This window comes from Stegastes partitus, unplaced genomic scaffold (assembly GCF_000690725.1).
Source record: "Stegastes partitus isolate 25-593 unplaced genomic scaffold, Stegastes_partitus-1.0.2 Scaffold1714, whole genome shotgun sequence".
NCBI classification, from domain to species: domain Eukaryota; kingdom Metazoa; phylum Chordata; class Actinopteri; family Pomacentridae; genus Stegastes; species Stegastes partitus.
The window spans coordinates 40607-64999 of NW_007579445.1; the positions used below are offsets into that span (position 1 = coordinate 40607).

Here is a 24393-nt window from a genome sequence, read left to right on the forward strand (position 1 = left end):
ATCTGGAGACTCTTAGTCACACTTTGGGAGTCGCTGATGTAGAACGACAACATTTCAGTGTTCAGACTGTGACTCTGGATTAAACTGAAGCTGTTATGAGGCTCAGAAATGACAAAAAACTAACGTTAGCTTACTGTAGCTCTGAAAATATTCACAGTATGACGATAAAACGTTGCACGACTTCAGTAAATATGATAAATCTGTTGCATATTAAAAACCATCTGATTCCGTTGAGGTCAGACGGAAGAACTGATGCACATGTAGCATGTAGCTTCGGGTTAGCATCCCCGACTGCTATACGACTTCATCATCCGGAGCTAAACGGCTTTAAAACAGCAGCGGAACGGGTTTTTCTTGCTGCTAACATCTGGAGGGAAATAAAAGGAGATCCACATTCCCGCTGTAGTCTCTCCTCTCAGCGATCCCCGGCAGAGCTCACATCAAACTAACTCGCTGTAATCACACCGAGCCGAGCCGCTAACGAGCCGCCGACTCCTCCCACCAATCAGCGCCATCAAAGCCCAGTCTGAGGGATTCTGGGAAAGTTATTTCACACGGCATCATGTGAGGCAGGAAAGCCCGAGAGAAGAAGAAGAAGCTGAACTTTGTTTAGTCGTGTTGCACTCACAGCTCTTGTGGATGGAGAGGAAACGCAGCGTCATCACATCACACTCGTTGTTTTTCTCCTTCGATCGAGCGGTTCTGATTAAACGCATCAGCATCGAGCGGGTCGGTCCGGCCGCTGCAGACCCGAAGTTCCGTTTGTGTTTCAGCCTTTAGTGGTTCTGCTCAGCTCCATCTGCAGCGTCGGAGGTTTTTATAAAAGACGCAGCTGAAGGTTTGATAAGTGGACGAGCAGCAGTTTGATTCAGTCGAATGTGTGGATTCTAATTTTATGAGACCAGAGTGAAGTCAGATCAGCTCTACGACGAGTTTAGATCCAATAAATCCTCCAAACTATGTCAGAAAAATATAAAAAAGGGCAAAAAGGAAGCAGAACAAACACGTGAATTAATGGTGACGATGACAGCAAACATCTGTAAAATAATGATATTTTAAAATGTTATAATTACAGTAAACTGAGGCTGCAGTCAGATAAATGATAAATGTTCAGTTTTAACCTTTTGTCAGGATTTGAATTTTTGGATTATTGTGAAATAAAACAACCAATTTAATGAAAACACGGCAAGTTAACGACATTAACTACAAAAAAACTAAAGTGTCTGAGGAGTTTTACCTCGAACATCCTGGAAAATCTGTTTATACGCCAGTTTGGTTTCTTATAATCTTAATTTTTAGCTTTTTTATCATCGAGCAGAACTCATGGCAGCGACGACCACATAGAAAAGTTGTTTAGTTTACGTCCTTTTGTTGGATTACGGCATAATGACGCTGAAAAAAACAGGAAGTGTGACGACAACATGATGTTTTCCATTTTACATTCAGGTAAAACAAACAATTAGGTTAAAAAAAACTGCATCAAACTGATCTTTTGAGATAAATCAGATGATTTAAGTTAAAGTTCTGGCATCGATATCACCCACAAACTTAATTAATTTGTGTTTAACCAACTAAACCGACACATTTAAGTTGGACCAACAATTCTCTTTTATTCACAGCATTATTATAATTATTTATTTTAATCCTCAGCGTCCAGAAGAACCTTTGTGTCGTTTTCTTTTTGAGTTTTTGGATCAATTTGGATGCGATTTAAAGAAACGAGTCACTTAAATTTAAAAAAAAGCATCAATATGGACATTTTTGTCTTTAAGTGTCTCTGTGTTAATGTTTTAAATCGACATCCAGGCGTTAAAAACAAACAGTAAAACTGAATCTTCACCACAAAACTCTCAACGTCCGACTTCAATCTAAACGACCTGCGATAATAAAACCATTGAATCCTTACAGTTCTCACATTAACGTTCTACTGTTGCCGTGGGAAACTCCTCGTCTGCCGACAAAGACGAGCTTCTCGCGGCGAGGCGGCTCGGACGGAGGCGAGTGGGAGGAGGCGTTGCCGTGGCAACAGATGCCGAGGGTCGGCGGGTCGGTCCGAGGCCGACGAACTCTGGTCCGGATCCAGCGTGAGGTCACGGCGATGAGCAGCTCGGCTGCTATATTTACTCAGCTTCAGCGGGAGGAGGCAGCTACAGCGAATAATACAGGTGAGACGCAGCGTGTGTGTAGCGGTGTGTAGGAGTGTGTAGCGGTGTGTAGCAGCGTGTGTGTGTGTGTGTAGGAGTGTGTAGCAGTGTGTGTTGATGTGTAGGAGTGTGTAGCAGTGTGTGTGTATCGGTGTGTAGCAGTGTGTGCGTCGATGTGTTTGCGCGGTGACCTTGGCGCCGATGCCAGCCGGAGTTTGAGTCAAACAAACTGGCAGCCGGCCGACCAGCCGGCGCAGAAACACGACAGCGCGCACCTGAATCCACAAACACAAACACGCCGCTGCCAACAGGTGTGACGCTGGTCGTCATGGTAACCCCCCCGTGACCCCTGCGGAGGCGTGATTCAAACAACACCTTTCGACCAATCAGGAGGGGGGATGGCACACGGTTAACCCGCAGGCGGCGACATGATGGATGTGTGGACGAAAAGTTGGATCCAGGTGGAAACAATGTCAAGACATTAATAGTAAAATGCCAAATGAGTGTTAATCCGCCACAGAAAATAGTCCCTGTGTTCGGTGAATTTAACAACCAACCAAAGCCTTTAAAAGTGAAACTAAACACGTTTAGTCACATAAAATCCAATAAACTGACCAAATGCAACAGCCTCCAATCCCAATTCATTATTACTGATTTCATTAAACATTTGCACCATTTAAAAGTGAAACTAAACACTTTCAGTCCCTTAAAATCAAATAAATTAACAAAATCCATCGACTGCAATAACTAGTCCCCTGTCTTGGGACATTTTAGGGCATGAATGGACCTTTTTAGTCCAATAAAATCCTTTAAATTGACCAAAACCAACAAATACTAGCTACCATATAAAATGTGGATTAATCCGCTACAGCAAATAGTCCCCATATTCAGTAATTTCAGGAACCTACTGCAGCCTTTTAAAAGTGAAACTAAACACTTTCAGTCCCATAAAAGCAAATAAATTAACAAAATCCATCCACTGCAAAAAAAAAATAAAATAGTCCCGTCTTGGGCAACTTTAGGAAGTTAATGCAACTTTTTAAAAACACTTTTTCGGGCCATAAAATCCTAAAAATTGACCAAAAACAACAGCTGCCCCAAATCCTCACTAGAAAAAAAAAGTGGATTAGTTAGCATTTAGCGATTTCAGGAAACATTTGCACCCTTTAACAAGTAAAATGAAATGTTTTTTGGCTCTATAAAATCCAATAAATTATGGATGGTTTTATGGAGTATCTGCAGGAAGCATTAAAACAGATCCAATAAAACATGAAGAGAAATAAATCAGGAGGTTTTTCTGCCACATGTGGAACAACTTAGTGGAATATTTTACTCCAGGACGCACAAACCCCCACAGCTAGCATGTGCTAAGCTAGCTAAACTAGCTTTTTTTTTTGTATTTACGCATGTCCATGATGCAGCTAAATAGCCTGTTAGCACATGCTAGCTGTGGAAGGTGCGCAAAGCTCCTTGCATTGTAAAAATCGGAACTTTTGAAGAGGATTACACAGAAACAATGTGCACCTGGAAGTTGGAAAAACTGATCAGCTAACAGGCTAAGCTAGCTAAACTTGCTTCTTTTTGTACTAATGCATGTACACGATGCAGCTAATTAGCCTGTTAGCCTGTTAGCTGATTAGTTTTTCCAACTTCCTGGTGCACACGGCCCAGTTTCTTCGTAATCCTCTTGAAAAGTTCATATTTTTATGATGGACGGAGCTTCATGAACCTGCCGGAGGCTCTCACAGGAGTGAATGGAGATCTATTGATTCGTGTACGAACACTGAGCTGAGCAGGAAGGTTTGTTTGATGGGTTTTCAGGCCTATAGAAGCTCGTCAACGTCGACAGGAATAACTGCAGCTTTGTGCTGAAGAACGGAGCTAAATGAGGCTGAAGAGCGTCTTTACTGACTGATCCAGATTCCAGCGGTTCAATGATGTCGGTTTATTTAAATGCTGCTTTGCTACCGGAGGTGTTTTTAACTCACAAAAGGCGAAAAAAAACACGAAACTCCTGCTTGTTGTACGTCTCTGCTGAGCCTGCGTCAAGCAAAGTGTTTAAAAAAAAATAAAAAAAGTTTCTCTTTAAACCCCATGAAGCCTCATTACTGCCGAGCCAGAAGGATCCACTCGGACCTCCGATCGATGCGCCGATCGATCGGCGTTCCCTCCAGTGAGCCGCCGTCTCTGTTACTTACAGAACATCTTTTTTGGAAACTCTTGATCTGGTCCCTCCCGAGCTGCTGCTTTATTGTCTGCTTGTGTTTTGCCTCTAAAGGTTAGCGCCTCTCCGCTCGTCCTCGGCGACGCTGAAATCGCTGCTTCACGCTCTCCCGTCTCGCTGTCTTTAAAAGCACCAATTACAGACGTTTAATCAGAGCGCCGGCTGTCCGGACGAGTCACGCTCACAGATTTCATCCATCCCGCACTCCAGCTTCGCCTTCAAACCGCTTCTTTCCCTCCACAAAGGCTCTCAACAGGTAATTTGGCCGCTCCTAATGCTTGTCAGCGCGGTAATTTTCGGAGGCGTCGTTGCGTTCAAACAGAGACGTATTAGAAGTTTGAGTTGTCTCAGTCGATCACACTCCATTACCGGCTGCCACTCGCTTTAACGTCAGACGCCGGCTGCCCTCAGACAGATATTTCTCTGCTAATCCCCTCAGAAAACTCCATCCTGTTAATCATACCGCCGCGAGCTGCAGGGTTCAGCCGGGTTCGGGCTGTTTGGGAATTCGGAGCTTTGAGATTGTCGAGTTTTCGGAGCAGCAGCAGCTTCGACATCATCTGCAGCCCTTCATGCGTCGCTACAAGTCTGTTTAATGCACAGATTTCATTATGCAAAGAGTTTCTGCTGCAGATTCTTCACATCTCGCTCTGATCAGACGACGGAAACAAACAGATTTATCGGGTTTCTTCATCGATGCGGCTTCAATTAGTTCATTCCTGCCTCGTGGTTTGTCTCAGTTTGCTGGACGTCGTGTCAGACAGAAAAACAACATGACATGAATTCATACTGACGAAGCTAACGTGCTAATGTTCAGCTGTTTGCTAGCTCGGTTTACCAGCTAGCATGCTGGAACTTCACGGTTTTACACGGGAAAAAAGTCGATCAGTGTTTCCTGAAGTCCAAAACAACAAAGACGTTCAGTTTACTGTCACAGAGGAGAAAAGAAACCAGAAAATATTCACATTTAAGAAGCTGCTATCAAGTTCTGCAACAACAGTCATCTTCTGAACCTGAACAAGATCAAACAGCAGTTCCTGGACTGTTGGAAAGTTGAACCACAGGAGGAGGAACTGCTTGAGCAGCAGAAACTGAAAAAAAAGTCCCCCGACAACTTTCTTTATATCCTTAATATTTCACCCAACAATCACGGACCAGGCTGACAGGAAGTTAGCTTCACGTCGTCTTGGTCCCCTGAAGCTCAACCTCGACCATCTTTTCTGCAGCCGTCACATATCTGCCTCGACGACGGCGTTAGTCCTGAGCAGCAGTTCACGAGTTAAGAGACACGAAAAACGCCTACAAGAGTTTGTCAACCGTCGGAAAGTAAAACCACCAGAAGAAAGTCTTTACGGGGCAGAAGCTAATTTTAGAGCCTGGTGATGTGTTGAAGGAGCGTCAACCCACTGAAACCAGATCATTCTTCACTGCAATCTCTACGGAAAAAACAACAACCACAAGCGTTACCAATACTGACAAATATGTGTTCCTCCAAATTACATTTCTACTAACTTGCTGAATCTATTTATTGATCCAGTAGGTTGGATCTTATTCTCAGTCTAAAATGATGTAAACCTTGTCGAGAATAACTTGTTCAAAGTAAAATAAAATCGTCCAAATTGATTAAAAATCTGTCCGAAATACCTCGAAAATGTCCAAAGTGACCTTAAACTAGCTAAAAATGCTGTAAGTAGCTCGAAATTGGTTTAATATGAGATTTTTTTGAGGCTCTACAGACACCTTGAGTCATTTTGGATAATGTTTGGTCCAGTTGTGAAAGACGTTCCACCATCAGCTGGATGAATCTCCAACAATTTCCTCCTCTGTTCACTGGTAGTGATCCATGCTGCATTTATTATATAGATCTAGTTTGTTTAATTATGGGAAACTTGTCCAAAGTGACAAAAAAAAATCATCGAAATTGACAAAATATCCGTCCGAAGTCCCAAAAAATATCCGGAATGACTCAAAAACGTCCAAAATGACCTTGAACTAGCTAAAATGACTCATAATTTGTCTAATATGAGACAATTTGAGTCATTTTGGGCAATTTTTGGTCCAGTTTTGAGTCTCTGTTCACTGGTTCTGAGCCATTCTTCATTTATTTTATTGATCCAGTAGGATTCATGTTCCTCTCGGTCTAAAATTGTTCAAAATTATGTGAAAAATGTCTAAAACAACTTGTCCAAAGTAAAAGAAAATCGTCCAAATTGGCTAAAAAAATGTCAGAAATACCTCGAAAACGTCCAAATTTACCTTAAACTAGCTAAAAATGATTCTGTTTCTGAGTCATGCTGCATTTATGTTATTGATCCAGTAGGTTTGATTTTCCTCTCAGTCTCTGCAGAAACACTTCCTGCAGTTCAACCTAAAAACTCAAAGTTGTCTCATGAGTCAAAGACGATGAAAGAAACGTTTGACTAGTTAACTAAACAGCTGCTTCATCAGAACGACGTTTTATCATCAACGTTCTCAAAAACCGCCTCAAGAAACCGTAAAAAGTTCATTTCCGTTGATGTTTCCTATAAATCTGTCAAGTCTTCCGTCTCCTCGTAAACCTGATTCAGACTTTGGTCTTCTTGTAGGTCGTCTTTGACCTGCTTCCTGTTTGTTTCTGGTCTGATCTGCTGCCTGGAGACGAGCTCCAGCTTCACAAACCTCCAGCAGACGTGCATCGGCTCCGGATGCGATTCCACCGCGGTTACGTTCCAGCTCATTACGGGCGTTCAAACACATGGCCTTTGCTTGGCCGGCTCCATCCGGCTCCTCGCTCTCCTCTTCCTGCCCAGTGAAAGTGGATGTGACTCGGCCCGACAGCGCGGTGATTAAATGCCTCTAATTGGTGCCTTTAAAGCCACAGCGAGTGGCGTTGTGCTGCGTAATGAGCGCTGCTCTCGTGCCGAAGTGACACTAATGGCTGCACAACGGACGGAGATCAGGAGGTCTTTGGCTCTGCAGAGGCGGAGCTGAAGTATTTTTATCAGGGTGTCGAAGCTCACAAGGCTTTTTTTTAATTGCTGGAGGCAAAACAATCTATAAAAGAATGTTTTTAATCAACTTGTCTTTTGTTTTGGCAAGAAAAACAGTCGAATACGCACAAGAGCCTCAACGAAGCCAAGCCGAAACCTAAAGAACCCACGTTGTTATCCTCTAAGCTTGATTTTTATGTCATTTTTCACTTCAGCATAAAGTCCTCTATGGAAACACAACACTCATCAGCCGTAGAAAGATGTTCCACCATCAGATGTAGAAAGATGTTCCACCATCAGATATAGAAAGATGTTCCACCATCAGCTGTAGAAAGATGTTCCACCATCAGATGTAGAAAGATGTTCCACCATCAGATATAGAAAGATGTTCCACCATAGTGGATGTATCTCCATCTTATTTATTGATCCAGTTGGTTGGATTTTTCTCTAAAATGATCAAGAATCCAACTTGAAACTTCCCCAAAATATCATAAAATTGCACAAATTGACTCAAAATTAGAAAAGCAAAATGAAAAAAATGTCCAGACTGACTGAGAAACTGAGAAATTTTCTTGAAACTTCTTCAAAGTGACGGAAAATTTCTTCAGAATTACAGTTTTGCACTTTAACCACCAACGGTTTCACGGTTGCACTGTGAAGATTTGAATTTTTTTGTTTATTTCTAGTTTTTTTTCCCGGCAATTTTCAAATGAAACACGCAGAATAAAGTGATTTTAATGAAATATTAAGATTTTAAACTCAGATTGGGTTTGTTTTGGTTCATTTTAGTCTCCGTCGTGTCTGCAGTTCAACCAAGAACTCAGATTTGTTGTTTTTTAATTCAATGCTTTTTTTTTTTTTAACAAGACGTGTAGAATAAAGTGATTTTGATGAAATATGATTTTAAGCTCAGATTTTGTTGAATAAATGACATTAAAGCAAACCGGTAATTCAAGAGCTGATAAGTTTTCCAAAGAAAGCTGCTCTTAGGGTCAGAGGGTCATCAGATTCCTATTTACATGTAAAAACAGATGATTTTTGTTCCGTCTGTCCACTTTACACCAACACAAATAAACTAAATGAACGTTTCCTGGTTGCTCAGAGCTACTGGGTTGAGTTCGGTTCCACTGGTGGAACATTTCCATCTTGGTTCCACTTTTGGCTTCTTAAGCAATATTTTGAGACTTTAAAAAAAAAAGGAGAAATTAATTACAGCCTCTCTTTTTAAGCCCATCCGTCTCATTTCCATCCATTACTTCGCTCAATGAAGCGTCGCCCCGTCACTCCGTTAGCTCGCGGCTAATCCCCTCCCAAGCTCCCCGAGGAAACGTCCGTCAATCAATCTGCAAGTCCAACTGGAAGTAAAAAAAAAAAGTCTCCAAAGCATCAGCGCCGCTCGGTTCCGTCTGATCTGGGCGACGCTCCGTCTGAGGTAAACAGAACCTCAGTGATCCGGTGGTTTGCGGATCAGGAGGCGTCTAGACGCTCAGGTTCAAACACGTCGGCGCCGTTTGAAGACGTTCAGAGCGTCTGAATAAAAACCGTTTCAAAAGTGTCCGACAGACTCGGACCGACTCGTAAAAAGGTTTTTATTAGAAGCCGACTGAGTTCACGTCGTCTGTTTGGGGTTCGTTTATGTTTTCAACCAAACGAACAGTTTGGGCCTCAAACATTCACATCTGTTTTCTTTTAATTATTGTTTTATACATTATTTATATTATTTATTTTCCTGATTCCTGTTTTCTTTGTTGAAAGTCGTCATTCGGTAGAATTATGATGATTTAAATCCATAATTCCAGTCGCTTATCTTGGGTTTTATATCTTTAATTATTTGGCATCACTTTGTAGAAAATAATCTGTTTCCTCTTTGACATGAAAGTTTTTTTATTTCATTATTTATTTAGTAAATTTCTAAATTAAAAAATGCCAAATTAAAATGAGCATCTTTTACCTGAATAGTTTTGCTTATTTTGTGTTTTACATCTTTAATGAACTGACTTTACTTCATAGAAATACATTTTCACTTTGACATGAAAGACTTTTTTTGTAAGTTTGTGAATTGAGAAATGCCAAATTAAAATAAATTATTACTTCATTAAACACGTTTGTGATCACTTGTTTTAAGCTACTTTGCTAAAATCTGTTGTCACTTTGACATGAAAAAAGTCTTTTTTGGTACATTTTTGTCAGAAATTCTAAATTAAATCGGCCATTTTTGCGTTTAATATTTTTGCGATCACATATTTGGTGTTTTATGATTTTATTAAATTACATTACTTTATAGAAATCAGGTTTCACTTTGACATTAAAGAATCTTTTGTTGGAAATTTATTCCATAAATGCAAATTTAAAAAAATAAATAAATAAATAAAAAAATTCCGTTGAGTACTTGTCCTTTTTTTACGCTTCATATTTTAAATATTTTGCCTTTTCGAGCTCCATTTTCACTTTGATGTGAAAGAGTCTTTTTTAAAAATTTGTGCCAAAAAAGCCAAATTTAATGAATTATAATTCAGTTGAATACTTTTGTAATACTTTATATTTTAACTAAATGACGTTACTTTTGGTTTCACTTTGACATGAAAGAGTCTTTGTTGTAAATTCTTGTCAAAAACCTGCTGAAAGTTGATGGACGGGACGTTTTTAAAAACAAACAAAAAACTAAATCATCTTGGAAAGTTTTCGATAATAATAATGTTTGATGCAAGAAAAATTTCCAGCAAATCAGACATTTGAGCAGAATTAGTATTAAAATGAGTGATTTAGTTTAGAGCCTTTATCCGGCCTCATGACAGTGATGATGCTCCAGCATGTTGGTTCTGACCCGCTTCACGGTGGAATCAAACCGTCACACGTTGCATGTTTCTGTAGGAGCAGAACTGCAGGTTGCCGACTCGTCATTAGCGGCGGCTCTTGAGGAGGTTCGGCTTTAAACAACCTGAGCTCATCCTCGACCCGTCCGTCCAGCTCTCGGTTCCAGGCATCATCATCGTCATTGAGCTCGTTAACCCCAAACCCGCCGTGGACTCCTCGACTCAGGGACTGGTTCGCCTCTCGGCCTCGGCTGTGACCGTCGTCCTGCAGCTCTTTGGGGAAGTAATCCCTTTAAAGTCGTCCTCAGAGTCCTGGATGGGTTCTGGCGCCGCTTTGCTCACTGCTGGAAATAAATTCCTCACCTCTGGCTGTTTTCCCCAAACTGCTTTGAAACAGACTCGGCGTCCCGAAGAGACCCGGCGCTTCATCCATCTGCACTCTGAACCTCCAAATTACCTCCCGGCGCCGAGGTCACGCAAAGAAAGCGGCGCTGAAAGACTTTGGAGGGAGATAACGGAGATAACATCTTCCTTCATGTGCTGTCGCTTGTGTGGATGGAAACAGGAAACACGGACGCTAGAGGACAAAGAGGCTCTAAAACCAGCCCGATCCCACCAAAGACGTCCTTTATAACCAGAGCTTCTGTTCTTACAAGCTTTATTTATTAAAACAACTCAATTATTTCACCAGTTTCTGCTGCAAAACTGATGCTATTGTTGGAAAATTAACAGGATCAGACAGAAAAAGCACTAAAATCAGCCTGATTTGATAGAAAACTGACAAAAATCTCCTTTATAATAAGAATTTCTGTTCCCAGAAACCATAAAAGTGGATTAATTTACTGGTTTCTGCTGCAAAACCGACGGTGAGATTGGAAAATAATTTAAAAAATCAGACAGAAAAGCACTAAAATTAACCCAATCTGACAGAAAACTGACAAAATTGTTCTTTTTAAAGAGAATTTCTGTTCATGGGAACCTTAGTTCTTAAAACAACTCAATTATTTCACTTGTTTCTGCTGCAAAACTGATGCTTTTATTGGGAAATAATCAGAATTCAGGCAGAAAAACCCTATAATCAGCCCGATGTGATTGAAAACTGACAAGAAATTTCCTTCATAATGAGAATTTCTTTTCTCAGAAACGGTAATTCATAAAACAAAAGCAGATTAGTCGCCGTTTCTGCTGCTATTACTGGAAAAATAATAAGAATGAGACAGAAAGGAGCTAAAATCAGGCTGATCGGACAGAAAACCAACACGTAGCACCAATAAATGTTCGTCTTTATGAGAACTTCTGTTCTTAGGAACTTAATTTCTGAAAACAACTCGATCATTTCACTGGTTTCTGCTGCAAAACTGATGCTGTTACTGGACAATAATCAGCGTTGGTTGAGTTCTGATAGAAGCAAAGGATAAATCAGACGTTCTCCAGCAGCGAGCTGGTTTCCAAACAGACTGCAGCAGATTTGATGTCGAAGAACAGAAGGAACTCGGGTTCCTGTTGTCCAACATCTGGTTTAATTCACTACGTTTTCAACACATTCCTCTAAAACGCCTCCAGAACGTTTTCTTTCTGGATGTCTTGACCTCATTAAATCCACATAACGCTGCAGACGATCCTAAAAAAGCTCTAAAATCAGTCCGACTCCAGAATAAAACATCTTTCCTCAGACAGAAATGAAAGTCAGTTCAAAGATAATTCCATAAATCAAAACAAAGGACTTCCTTCTCTCGGCATGTCAGGATATCGTCCATTTGAACTCTAGAACCAGAAGTTTTACTGCAGCCTGCAGCTGAAGAGAGAAATTTAAATTTGTGAACTCTGATAAAAGGTCTGTTTATTTAAAGAAAACATATTTTTTAAAGCCACTGACTGATTTTGGGTTTCAGACGGTTAAAAGTTAAATATTGAGTCACTTTTAGCTCCATGTTTGGTCTCCACCAACGAGCTAGTTAGCTTGTTAAAGCTAACACTATGATTTTTTTTTTTTTTTCCAGGGAGAAATGTGAGTCTGTTAAAAGACAATTCTACAAAACAAAACACTTCTTTTACATTACATAAAGTCATTTAGTCCAGTATAACTCCAGAACCATGACTATGTGCAGCTCCAGAACCAGTAGTTCTAGTCCGGCTAACAGGGGAAGTCAGAACTTAAACACATATTGTTTTAATCGTGGCCAACAGGGACTCTTTCATTGTATAATCATGTGTTTTTACTTTCTGTTTCCTCCGCTCAGCTCCAACACTCACTGAAATATTGAAACCTTCTCCAGCGTTCGTCAGAACAGAACCACGATCCAGACGTCGCTCCGATAAACCCGACGACCCGGGAAGCTTCTGGGACCAAAGATGTGTGTTTTGTTATAAAGCAGCTTGTGGTGGAGGAACTTTGTGGGAAAGCTCGTTTTTCTTTTTTTTTTCCTGAACATAGCGCTGGATGCTGTGGCTGTGGCGGCGGCGGGCCGACAGCTGACTGGCCTGCAGCTCTGTGGGTTTTAACGTGCGCGGCTGGATGCGAGTTCGGTCCATCTGCTGCCGAGCGCCGGCCCGAGGCGACGGCACGAACCGACGACGAGGAAAAAGAGGACGAGAACGACGGGAGGAGGAGGAGTGTAGGTGAGTGTCTGTTGGAGCGCCGGCCGGACCTCAGGCGGCGCCGTCGGAGCGTCTCCACGGAGCCCAGATGGAGCCAGAACTCGACAGAACACATTAGTCCACTTGGCGTGTTCTCACACACGCTCGGATATTCAGCCGAATCCTCCTGACAGTCGGATCACCTGAGCCTCGGCAAGATTTCTGCTCCGCTGGAACAGTCGGATGGATTCCTACGGAGGCCCGGAGAGGCCCGTTATCGCTCCTTTAGCTATCTCGGCTTCACCAGCGAGGAAGAAAAGAAATAATAAATAAAAAAAACCCACAACTCCCCGGCTGGGACCGAGCCGGCGCTGCAAGTCTCTGGGTTTCGTTTGCAAGGCAGAAGGAAGAAAAGGCAGCAGAGGAACAAAAGAGAAGCTGGAGAGGGAGGTTCTGACTCCACATCAGGATATTTACAGTTTAAATATTTAACACTCGACCCGAAAACCAGCGACGGCTTTAAAAACATGTTTTCCTCAGAAAGCAGCAGATTGTTAAAAACGGCCTTTAAACCCGTCGCGTGTCCAGAGAATCAAAATGAACCAAATCTGAGCTTAAAATCATCATCGCAGTAGAAACTTAGCCAAAAATAGACCACGAGCACTAAACAGATCCTCTAACAGAACTAAAAATCTGTCCAACTCAGGCAAACATCGTATAAGTTTCCTTGAAGAATCCTTAGAAACTTGAAAACCTGACAAATCTCTCTATTTGACAGCTTTTGGATCTGATAAATGGTGTCATTCTGGTGATTTCTTTAAAGAAAAACACCTTTTTTGGGTCATTATTGAGTCTTTTAGCTCCATTTTTGGTCTCCACCAACTCCAGAATTAAAAATATCACCTAAAGTACAACAACTACCAGACACAACTGTCTGATTTCCAATTTCCTGACAGTCCTTTAACTCACCTCATTCTACACGTCTAACGTTTACCAAATACAAACCGTTCACACTGAACGATCCTGTAAAAAACAGCACTCATCTGTAGAACTCGGTTCTTTTTCTTAATGTGATTAAACATGATTCCTTCAAGGTTCATCAGAAACTTGAAATCTTTCAGTTTTCACAGGTTCTGGATCTAATAAATGTTGTAACTTTGGTGACTTTTAAACAGAAACACTTTTCTGGTCATTATTGACTCTTTTAGCTCCGTTTTTGGTCTCCACCATCTATAAGAAATGTCTTTTCTATGACAGCAGCGAGACTGAACCAGAACTCTGAACCCTACGGAGGCCCGGAGAGGCCCGGAGAGGCCCGTCGTCGGTTCTTTAGTTATCTCGGCTTCACGAATGATAAATAAGAAACCAACTCCCAGACTGGGACCGAGTCGGTGCTGCAAGTTTCTGGGTCTCGCTTCCAAGTGAGAATAAAGGAAGTGCAGCAGAAGAACAAAGAGAAGCAGGAAGACGAGTCGAGCTCGAGTTAGAATCCAGAACCCGAGTCTGTAATGAGAGACGGTTTAAATATTAAACCCTCTGAAGCTGGAAACCAACAACACCAGCAGGCTGTGAGCTTTTTATACAAAAAGTCATAAAGTCAACGTTTAAAACCAGAAAATGTAAAAACACAAAGAAACAATCGTCTGATTTCCAACAGTCCTTGAACTGATCCCAGGTGACGCGACGCTCTTATGGGAACATGAACCAAACCTCAGCTTAAGACGGTGACAGTTCATCAAAATCACTTCGTTCTGCACGTTTCAGTCAAATTATAAACAGTTTGCACGATGAAAGACTAAAGATAACCTGTTAGCTGGAAAAATAAACCAGATCTGAACCTTAAATTTAACCAGAATCACTTTCTTCTACATGTTTTATTAAATGATTCACTAAAAATCCGCCTTTGGCACCAAACAGATCCTGTAAATATTCAGTCTTCCTCTGCGTAAGTCGGTGAATGTTTTATCACACATCTCATATCTGATCATCAGAAACTTTAAAAATCTGATGATTTTTTATGTTTTTGAGGTTCCAGGCTCTGACAAATTCTGTAATTTTAGCCTCTTTAAAGGAAAATGTCTTCTTGGGTCAATAATAACTCTGTTTTATCTACGTTTTTGGTCTCCACCACCTCCAGAGCGCGATAACTTTCCTATAAGAGACGATGAACCAAAACTCAACCATCAAATGAATCTACGGAGGCCCAGAGAGGCCAGTTATCATCATGGACAGATTCATTTAGTCATTTATGACACATTTAGAGAAATTTTGTGCTCATTTCTGAAACTTTTTTGACAGTTTTTTTAAACCATTTAGCACAAATTATTGTCTTTAAGGACAAATACTAGATAATTTTGGACACAATTTGAAAAAATTTGGGCACATTTTAATTAACTTCAGACAAATTTAGAGAACTTTTGGACAGTTTTGAATAATTTAGTGCAAATTATTAACAGATTTTGATTATTTTTGGACAAATTCTGAGTTACTCTGAACACATTTTGAGTTATTTAAGTAATTTAGTACAAGTTATTATCTTTAATAACTGGTTTGAGTCATTTTAGACAAATTTGGACAAAATTTGAATAATTCTGGACAGATTTTGAGTGATTTAGCACAAATTAATGCCTCTAAGGACAGGTTGGGAGCAACTTTGTACAAATATTAGGTTTATTTGGACAAATTGAGTAATTTAACACAGGTTCTGAGTCATTTAGTCTAAATTATTGTCTTTAATAACTGGTTTTGAGTCATTTTAGATAAATTGTGGGTCAGTTTGGACAATTTTTTTCATAATTTTAGAAAGATTTTAACCTATTTAGTGTAAGTTATTGTCACTAAGGATAAATTCTGAATAATTTTGGACAGTTTTGAGTCATTTTGGACACATTCTGAGTCATTTAGAACCAGTTATTGTCTATAATAACAGCTTTTGAGTCATTTCTGACAAGTCTTTCCATTAGGAACTGATTCTGAGCCGTCCTTAATGACAGTCGTGGTTCTGGACCTATCCGTGGACCCGCTGGGCTCCACTTTGACGACAACTGTCTGAGTTTCCTGCTGAGATGAAGACCAACAGATGGAGGCTCGTCTCCGGCTGGACGTAAACCTGAAACGATTCCTGCTGCTCCCCGGCCCGGCCAGCCGAGCAGCTCCTGTCCCTTTAAATCTGGATGTGGGCTCATCATTCCTCTGCGCTGCTCTCGGGGGAGCTCGATGCCCTGCATGACAACAGATGGAGCCCCGAGGCTGTGGGACCGCACACAGACACACAACACACACATACACACACACAACTCGGCAACACAACAGCACAACGCAGACACACACGGCTGGCAGCGGTGGGCGGGTCAGAACCCAGGCCCATGTCAACATCAGCTCCGTGTGGCGGCTGAACATGAAGCGTTGTGTTGCTGCCGACACACACACACACACACACACACACACACACACACACACTGCTGGACAGAAAACAGAACATTTAGAACCCGAGCTGCAGAAGTCCAGCTCTGGAGTGGATGTGACTGACAAACAGCCGACGTGAGAGGACAGCTGAGGACTTGTGACTCCGGACATCTCGAGCGTTTAGCGCCGTGAGGCATGATGGGAGATCTGACCCCGCCGTCGTCCACAGCGTCCTCTGATCGATATCGTCTCTCTGCTACATGAAGTCCTGCAGCTCTTTGGAAACACGACGACCACGAAGACGGAGGAGGAGACGGAACTCAGAGACGTCGACTTTAAACCAAAGTCAGTCGCAAAAGAACGTTTAAGAAAGAAAAACCTAAAATCAACACGTTGCCTCTAAATAATAAAAATCTATTTAACCTTTCACATTTCTAACTACGGTCCACACTCGTCTCCTCGTTGCTCCGCCTGCAGCTCAACCCAGAACTCAGACTGGACCCAGCGGAACCATTTCTCTAGTCGCTGCCTTTAAAGCTTTAACAAAAAAAACCCACAAACTGTAGAAATGCTTTGAGTGGTTTTTAGACATTTTTGGTGCATTTTCAACATTTTTTTTGTCATATTGGAGAAATTTGTGGAACCATTAGGTTTTATTGGGACTTGATACTGGATTAAGTAAAACATTCTGGTCCTTTCACCAGAACACGTTTAATATTTTGGGTTTTTGGTCAAACAGAACACGCTGCATGACGTCAGGCTGTGTTTTGGGAAACAAGTGAGCAAATGATTCATTTATTAGCTGAGAAAACTATCTACAAATTACTTGACATTGAACAAATCTTGGGTTATTTGAACCTAGTTTATGTAATTTAGATATATTTTTAGACCTACTTGGTCATTTGGGACACAGTTCTTTAAATTAAGAACACATTTGAACTCGTTTTGCACTCATTTTGTTAATTTTTTTTTTGAGTCATTTTGGACAATTTTGATTAATTTTGGAGACATTTCTGGTCATTTTAAACATTATTTCTGTAATTTTGGACATATTCTTAGACCTAGCTGGTTATTTTGGACACCTTTTTGTGATCAAGGACAAACCTGGACATGTTTCACACTAGTTTCAGGCTATTTGAACTCTTTGTTTGGACAAGTTTTGGATCATTCTAACATTTTTTGAGTCATTTTTGAGCCAACTTTCTGGTCATTTTGAACATTACTTTTTGTAGTTTTGGACTAATTCATAAACTCAAATGGTCATTTTGGACACATTTTAATGGATCTGAGAAACTGCAATGAACATTTTTTTTTACTGTTTTCTGACATTTTATGGAACAAATGATGGAAACAACAGTGACAGCTCTGATTGGATGCTGCCATCTGCCACCAACCACAGAACTCCTTTGGTCCTTTAAAGATCCACATCAAGGACGTGAAGAACCATCCAGTAAATAAAGGAGTTGTTTAATGGGTTAAGGTGCTTTGAACCATTACTTTTCTCAAGGTTGTGGTTTCTACAACTGATCTGGTTTGGATCTAATGAGGAATCTTTGTTGAATGTTGTCATTTTTCTCTTACAGAAATCTTCTGAAACACTTAAACCACGATGCAGCAGCTTCTGAACATGAATCCTAATGATCTGGACTAAAAGCTGCTTCTTCTGCAGATTTTCACCTCCCGTCAGACGATTAAATCCCCGAGGCGTCGGCACCTTGGAGATCCACCTGACAGCCAGGAAGTGACATCACCTGGAGCTCAGCGGGACTTCCTGTTGCAGCGGCTAACTAAAGGTCAGGAAGTTGGGGGTCGACTCAAATGTCAGAGCTAATCCGAGCCGACGGAAACGAGCCGTTGAAAGTGAATTGCTAATGTGATGGATGAATGTGGGCAGGAAGAAAGAGTCTGACATCCACAATATGGAGGCGGCCTGATCACATTAGACCAAAACACAAACGCAGCGCCGCCACTCGGCTAATTACTTCTGGCAGGACACAAGTGTAAAACACAAACAATTACCCGGACAGGAGACGGAGAAGAAAGACGAGGAGATGAAGTTTGACTGCTCTGACGCCGTTCATTAGTTCGGACAGGAAGGAAGGAGAGTAAACACCAAATATGGGCGTACGGGGCTGAGAGGAAGCCTTTCTGAAAACATTTCATGCATCTCGTTATTTTCTGGTCCCTGGTGGTGTTTGGAGTTCTGACTGATTGAACGAGCAACCAGAACTCTGTCGAGTGCAACTACAACCTTAATTAGTGGCATTCATCAGCTCTGTCAGACGTCCCAGGTGGACCAAACGCTCGCTGCTGCAGTAATTGATGGAGACTAGAAGCTTCTCTGAGCGCTGACGACGAGTAGCTTCTAGAATAACCTGAATAAGAACAGAATCGACTAAACAAAGACAATCTGTCAGCGAAATCAGGTCAGAGGGACGTGGAAACTGAGAAAAATGCTGCACAGAATGAGCACAAAGCAACAAAACCAACCTGAAAAAGACAAAATGTCGACAGAAACATGCAAACAGCTGCAAGAATTGGGGAAGTAGGTCGGAGAAGGAAACATAAACTGACTAAAAAGATCCACAAAATGTGCACAAAAAGATAAAAATGACAGAAATTGATAAAAAAATAGACGCCAAATAATAAAACAAAAAAACAATGCATCAATAAAAGTAACAGGAAAAGACAAAAACATCGGCAAGCAACAGCAGAAGTGACACAAAATGACAACGAAGACACAGAAGCAAGTAAAAAAGCCAAAATACTGGATCAGAATGTGCAAACTGATCACATAATTAATATACAAAACGACCTCAAAGAGACACAAACCAGCAGCAGCTGCAAATTCATGCAAAAACTTTTAAAAAAAGATGCAAACAGCAAAGAAAAAGGTAGAGAACACACAAGATTAACACAAAAACTGACAAACAGCTGCACAATACGAGCACAGAAAGGCACAAAACCAACGAAAAAAAAACGACAGAAAAATCCAAACAGCTACAAACATGTGTGAATGTTTGTGAAGAAAACACAAACGGACAAAAAAGATCCACAAAATGACAGAAAGGCGTAAAAATAGTCACCAAATAACTGTTAAGAGAGGAAAAAAAAATCTAAAATAAAATATAAAAAGACAAAAATGTTGGCGAGCAACAGCGAAAGTGACACGAATCACCAACAAAGAGACAGAACCAAGTAAACAACACTCAAATATTGGATCAGAACATGAGAGGGACACAAAATGCCGAGAAAAAAAAAAGACGCAAATTGCAAAGAAAGACAAAAAATGTCTGTGATAACGGCTGAATGATTCAAAAACTGACAAAAAAGTTGCACAACATGGCAGAAACCGTTAAAAACAGACGACTAGGAGGCGAATAAAACTGTAAACAAACACGACATGTTGTTTGTTTACAAACAACTGAGAGTCGAAACAAACAAACCTGCTGCACAGAAAACAAACACCTGGAACATGTTCTATGAATGTTCTGTTCTATAAGGAAACTAAAACCTACATGCAGATAAAGAAACAACAACAACAACATCTCTGTTGACGTAACTTTTCCAACAACACCTTGACGGATCGATTTAACCGTCCGGCACCAGAGCCGATCCTCTAAAAGGTCAGAACATCTCTCGGTTCCTCCGACGTGACGAACCTTCCAGTAGAAACACTTCTAGTCAGCTTGCTGCTATTTCAGGAGATAATTATAAATGTTATAAATAAAACTCTCTCAGGGCTGTTTTCTGAATCTGCTGCAGCCCTGAAAAACTCTCAATCGATGGAAATCTGAATATAAAGGAGTGTTTCCAGAATGGCGCTTGGTTTCCTTCACCGCTTCCGGTTTGTGTTTCGTTGTAAAGCCTTTAAACAGCCACAAACAGCCGCTCTGGCTTTCCTTTGATTGCTTGCTTAACCGACTACTTCCCCAGAAACCCTCCAAAAAAAAAGGAAAAAGGAAAAAGAGCGAGCGAGCGAGCGTTGGAGTGGGCAAAACAAAACTCAGAGAAACTGAAATGTTATCACTTGAAAAGACACTTAAACTCCACTCAGCATTTGCAATTCAAATTAACCTTCAGCCGGGCGGCTCGTCCTCCTCCTCTCCAACGCAAACTGAATGAATTTAGCTTCCACTTCAAGCGGCTTCTGTTTCAGCTGCTCCACTTCCACGTCTTCAAGGTCTCCGGATTCGTCGAACAGAGGCAGAAAGAATAAAACGGGTAAACGAAGTGGCGTTTTCGTCATCTTTTAGGGAAACGTGTACCTCGTATGTCCAAGGAGTGCTGAAGGAAACTCGTCCAAGAAACCCCCCAGTGTTCACCTCTGAAGAGTATTTTTAGTATTCGTGGTACATTTTGAGGAACTGGGCGCCATTGGTGGCACAAAAAGTGTCCAGATGGCACTTCCTGTTTCTGGAAACGCCCCAAAACCGACTTTAAAACCAACCCCGAGTGGTTTAGTAGAAGGTATTTTGACTTCCTTTTGGTTCATCCAAGTCTCTGAGGTATTTATTGTCACCCTCAGTTCACATGATGCCAACAATCACAGGTTTCAAGTTGCTAATGTTGGTAGACCTGCCTGGTGAGGAACCTCAGGTCTGCATTGTCAGCACCTGATATCACACTTCAACGTCTTTCAGTGCTTCAGCTTCAGATCCAGCTTTAATTCCATGAAGTACTTCAAAATTATCTGTTTCTACAACACACATACATTTCAAAAACTACAAAACACTGGACTGGAACCTCTTTCAGTGTCTTGTTTCAGCTGACACTTCAACTTCTTTCAGCTGGACTGCACCAAACAAGCCTGAAATGACTCATTTTTAACCACCTTTAACCATTTTTCAGCCTTCTTATCTGAGCATTCACACAGATTTCTTGCAGTGACTCCACTCTCGCTGCCACTTCAACTTCTTTCAGTGCATCAATTTTAGATTCAGTTTCTGTCTTTGAAAAATTGTGAAGCATCAAGTTTTAAGCAGCTAAAGAAAACTGAAATGAAAACACAATGAAGCCACAACTTCATTCATCCTCTTTGTTTCAAGCAACACTTCAGCTTCTTTCAGTCCAGCTGCACCATCGTCTGCTGTTTCTACCAAACAAATCCACTTCAAAAGCTGCAGAGAAGCAAATTAGAAGACATTTGAACAATTTTATTTTTACAATCCAAAAAAGTGATGAGATTAATTCACTGAGTGAGAAGACAGTGGGCAACATACAACTACAACATCTGGATAAATCGCAGCTTCATTTTCACTGCCACTTCAACATCTTTCAGTGCTTCAACTTCAGATCCAGCATCAGTTCCATGAAGCACTTCAAAATGATCTGCAACACATATATGTTTCAAAAACTACAAAACACTGGACTGGAACCTCTTTCAGTGTCATTGTTTCAGCTGACACTTCAACTCCTTTCAGTTAGACTGCACCAAAGAAGACAAAAATTACTCTTTTTTAAAAAATAAAAATAAAAAATTCAGCACTATTATCTGAGCATTCACACAGATCTCTTGCAGTGACTCTCCTCTCACTGACACTTCAACTTCTTTCGGTGCATCAACTTCAGATCGAGCTTCAATTCCATGAAATGTTTTAAAGTCATCAGTTTCTGCTTTTCAAAAATTATGAAACATCGAGCAATTGAAGAAAAATAAATGCCAACACAATGACGCCACAACATCTGCTTTGTTTCAAACGACACTTCAGCGTCTTTCAGTTCAGCTGCGCCACGAGTCCACTTCAAAGCCGCAGAGAATCAAATTTGTAGACATTTAAACAATTTCATTCTTAAAATCCAACAAAAGTGTTGAGATTGATTTACTGAATAAAAAGGCAGTGGGGCAACATACAACTACAACAAAGACAGAACCTCTTTCAGCATCTTTCTTTCGGCTGACGCTTCAACTTCTTTGAGTTAGACTGCACCAAAGAAGCCTAAAATCACCAACATGCAGCTAACATTTTTTTAAACCCTTTTCAGTCTTATCTTCACACAAATGTCTTGCAATGATTCCACTTTCACCACCACTTCATCTGCTTTCAGTGCATCAACTTCAACTCCATGAAGTGCTTTAAAGTTATCAGTTTCTGCAACACGTGTGGCTTTCAAGAATGAAACATCAAGTTTCTAACAAGTGAATAAAACGAAAAAGCCGCCACAACTTCATCCATCCTCTTTGTTTCAATCAACACTTCAACTTCTTTCACTTCAGCTGCACCGACATCAACCGTTTCCACACAAAAACCAATTTAGAATGAGCTGGAGGACATGTTAAACTTTTCTGCAACAAACTCACTCACATCCATCTTCAGTTTCATTTAATCAATTACGTAACCGGAGGCCAAACATAAGCGAGATGAAGGCAAACGTTGTCGCTACAGCAACACTTCGCTGCATATAGAGAAGTTTGTTCGCTAAAACGCTTCATTTTCCGCCAGCTAGAGCCCCCTGACACGCAGGGAAGAATCAGAGGACGCAGAGTTTTCTTTTTCCTGATACGAGAACAAATTAATGAACCCGACAGTAATTGCTCAAAGGACAAAGAGTTGGCCGACTTCCCCCAAAACGTTCGGGGGGAAGAAGGTTGTTTTCTCTTTGGCTGACTGGCGTCGGCAGGGGGATAGAGGAGTCAACGGGGTGGTTTTTATTTAACGAATCAAACTTCACAGGAACAAAGCATCTTTTCGTGCCTCGGCTTCGTCCCGATCGCACCGAAAGCGATCCTGGCGACAACACGGGGGTGAATGAGAACCGGCGGCGGCCTTACCGAGCTTCGGCAGCGAGTACTGGACTTTAAAGTAGTCCTGATAAAATCCCAGGAGCCTCTTGGTGATGTGGAGGGCGTAGTCGCCGGCGCCGCTGGAGATGGCGTCGGGCCGGGCGTAGAGTCGGATCTGAAAGAGAAAAGATAGCGAGAGAGGAAATTAGAATTAGTGTTTGCTCGGCTCTGCGCGGAACAAAACGGAATTAAGCCTCCGTGTGTTTTTTTTTTTTTCATCGTCGTCGTCGTGCAGAAAAAGGAAATTAAATTTGGCAAACAGAAGAAAGCCGAAGCGCGTATTAAGCTCCACAGAGGAAATAATACAATCAGGTGGTGTCCGAGGTGAAATCTGCAGAGGGAAGAAATGCAATCTGAGAGGTGTTGTAGCTTTGCTTTGTTTTTCTGTTGGAGGAGGAATCAGGCCGGCGTTCGGCGGGTCAGCTCTGCAGAGAACCGGCCCTCCAGACAACATAACACACTTACGCCGAGTTCCCCTTCGATTCCGCAGCAAGAAGGAATTGAAAGAAGGAATCTAATTTTAGACACACAAAAACAACATGTTCGAGTTAGAAGTTCAGCGCGTGAAGCTCAGTTTGGTCTCATTACTCCGGCGGCTCAACACTTTAAAGTCCAGTTTCTGGTCGTGTTTTTAACCTCCTGCCTCATGTTTCTCTGCAATCTAAAGTCCTGCAGCTCCAGAGGAGCAACATGAAGGAGAGAGAACTCAGGAATGAGGGAGAAAAGTACCGATTAAAGCTACTTCCTTTGGTTATTTATTATACAAACATTAAGAAAAAATGGAATCAACATGTACACCATCTACAGCCTCTACATCAGCCATAGAAAGATGTTCCACCATCAGCAACTTTGGTTATTTTTTAAACAGAAACCTCCCTTTAAACCCCACCGTCGGGTTTCGGAGCTCAGAGACTAAACTCCACCAGTGAACGAGCCTTAAACGCATCAGAACGTCTGTAACCGCCAACAACAAACGCACACGAGCTCGTCTGCCAAACGCTCCGATCAATAATCAATACCTCCGGGTCACGTGACCCACCAGCTGCTCATCGGCGCTGTGACCTGCTGCAGAACTCTGATGACAGCGTGGAGCTCAAACTCTCATCACAGTCGCCGGTTTCTTCCTGTGATTGCTGCTGATGTTTGTGGGTTAAAGTGAAAATCACAGCTTTCTGAGAGCAGAGCTGTAAAACCAACAGTTTTCTCCCAACGAGGCAACACGACACAACATGACGACAACACGTGATGCGGCTGATCTGATCTGTTAAAATACAACAATTTAATCAGTCTGGAATCATGAGAAGGTAAATGTAGAACATATGGAGTCGCCTGATAATCAGGAGTCTCACTGGAAACCATGTAGACGCACCAAACTACCCTCGACATTTACAGAAGCAGGTTCTGTTAATGATTAACGGAATAATTTAACCAATCGAAAATGTGTTAACCGGTAGGTCTGAAGAAGACGGTCAAGCTT

General features: G+C 41.4%; 1 protein-coding gene across 1 annotated transcript in view; it reads right to left on the reverse strand.

Annotated features, from left to right (window-relative positions):
* Positions 1-24393, reverse strand: part of LOC103372213 (thyrotropin-releasing hormone-degrading ectoenzyme-like) — a gene marked incomplete at its 3' end in the record, with an annotated part of 98878 nt that overhangs the window by 23004 nt on the left and 51481 nt on the right. The window contains exon 4 of the mRNA XM_008301789.1: positions 22905-23031. Within this exon, the coding sequence (XP_008300011.1) occupies positions 22905-23031 (127 nt within the window). The remainder of the gene's footprint in view (positions 1-22904; positions 23032-24393) is intronic.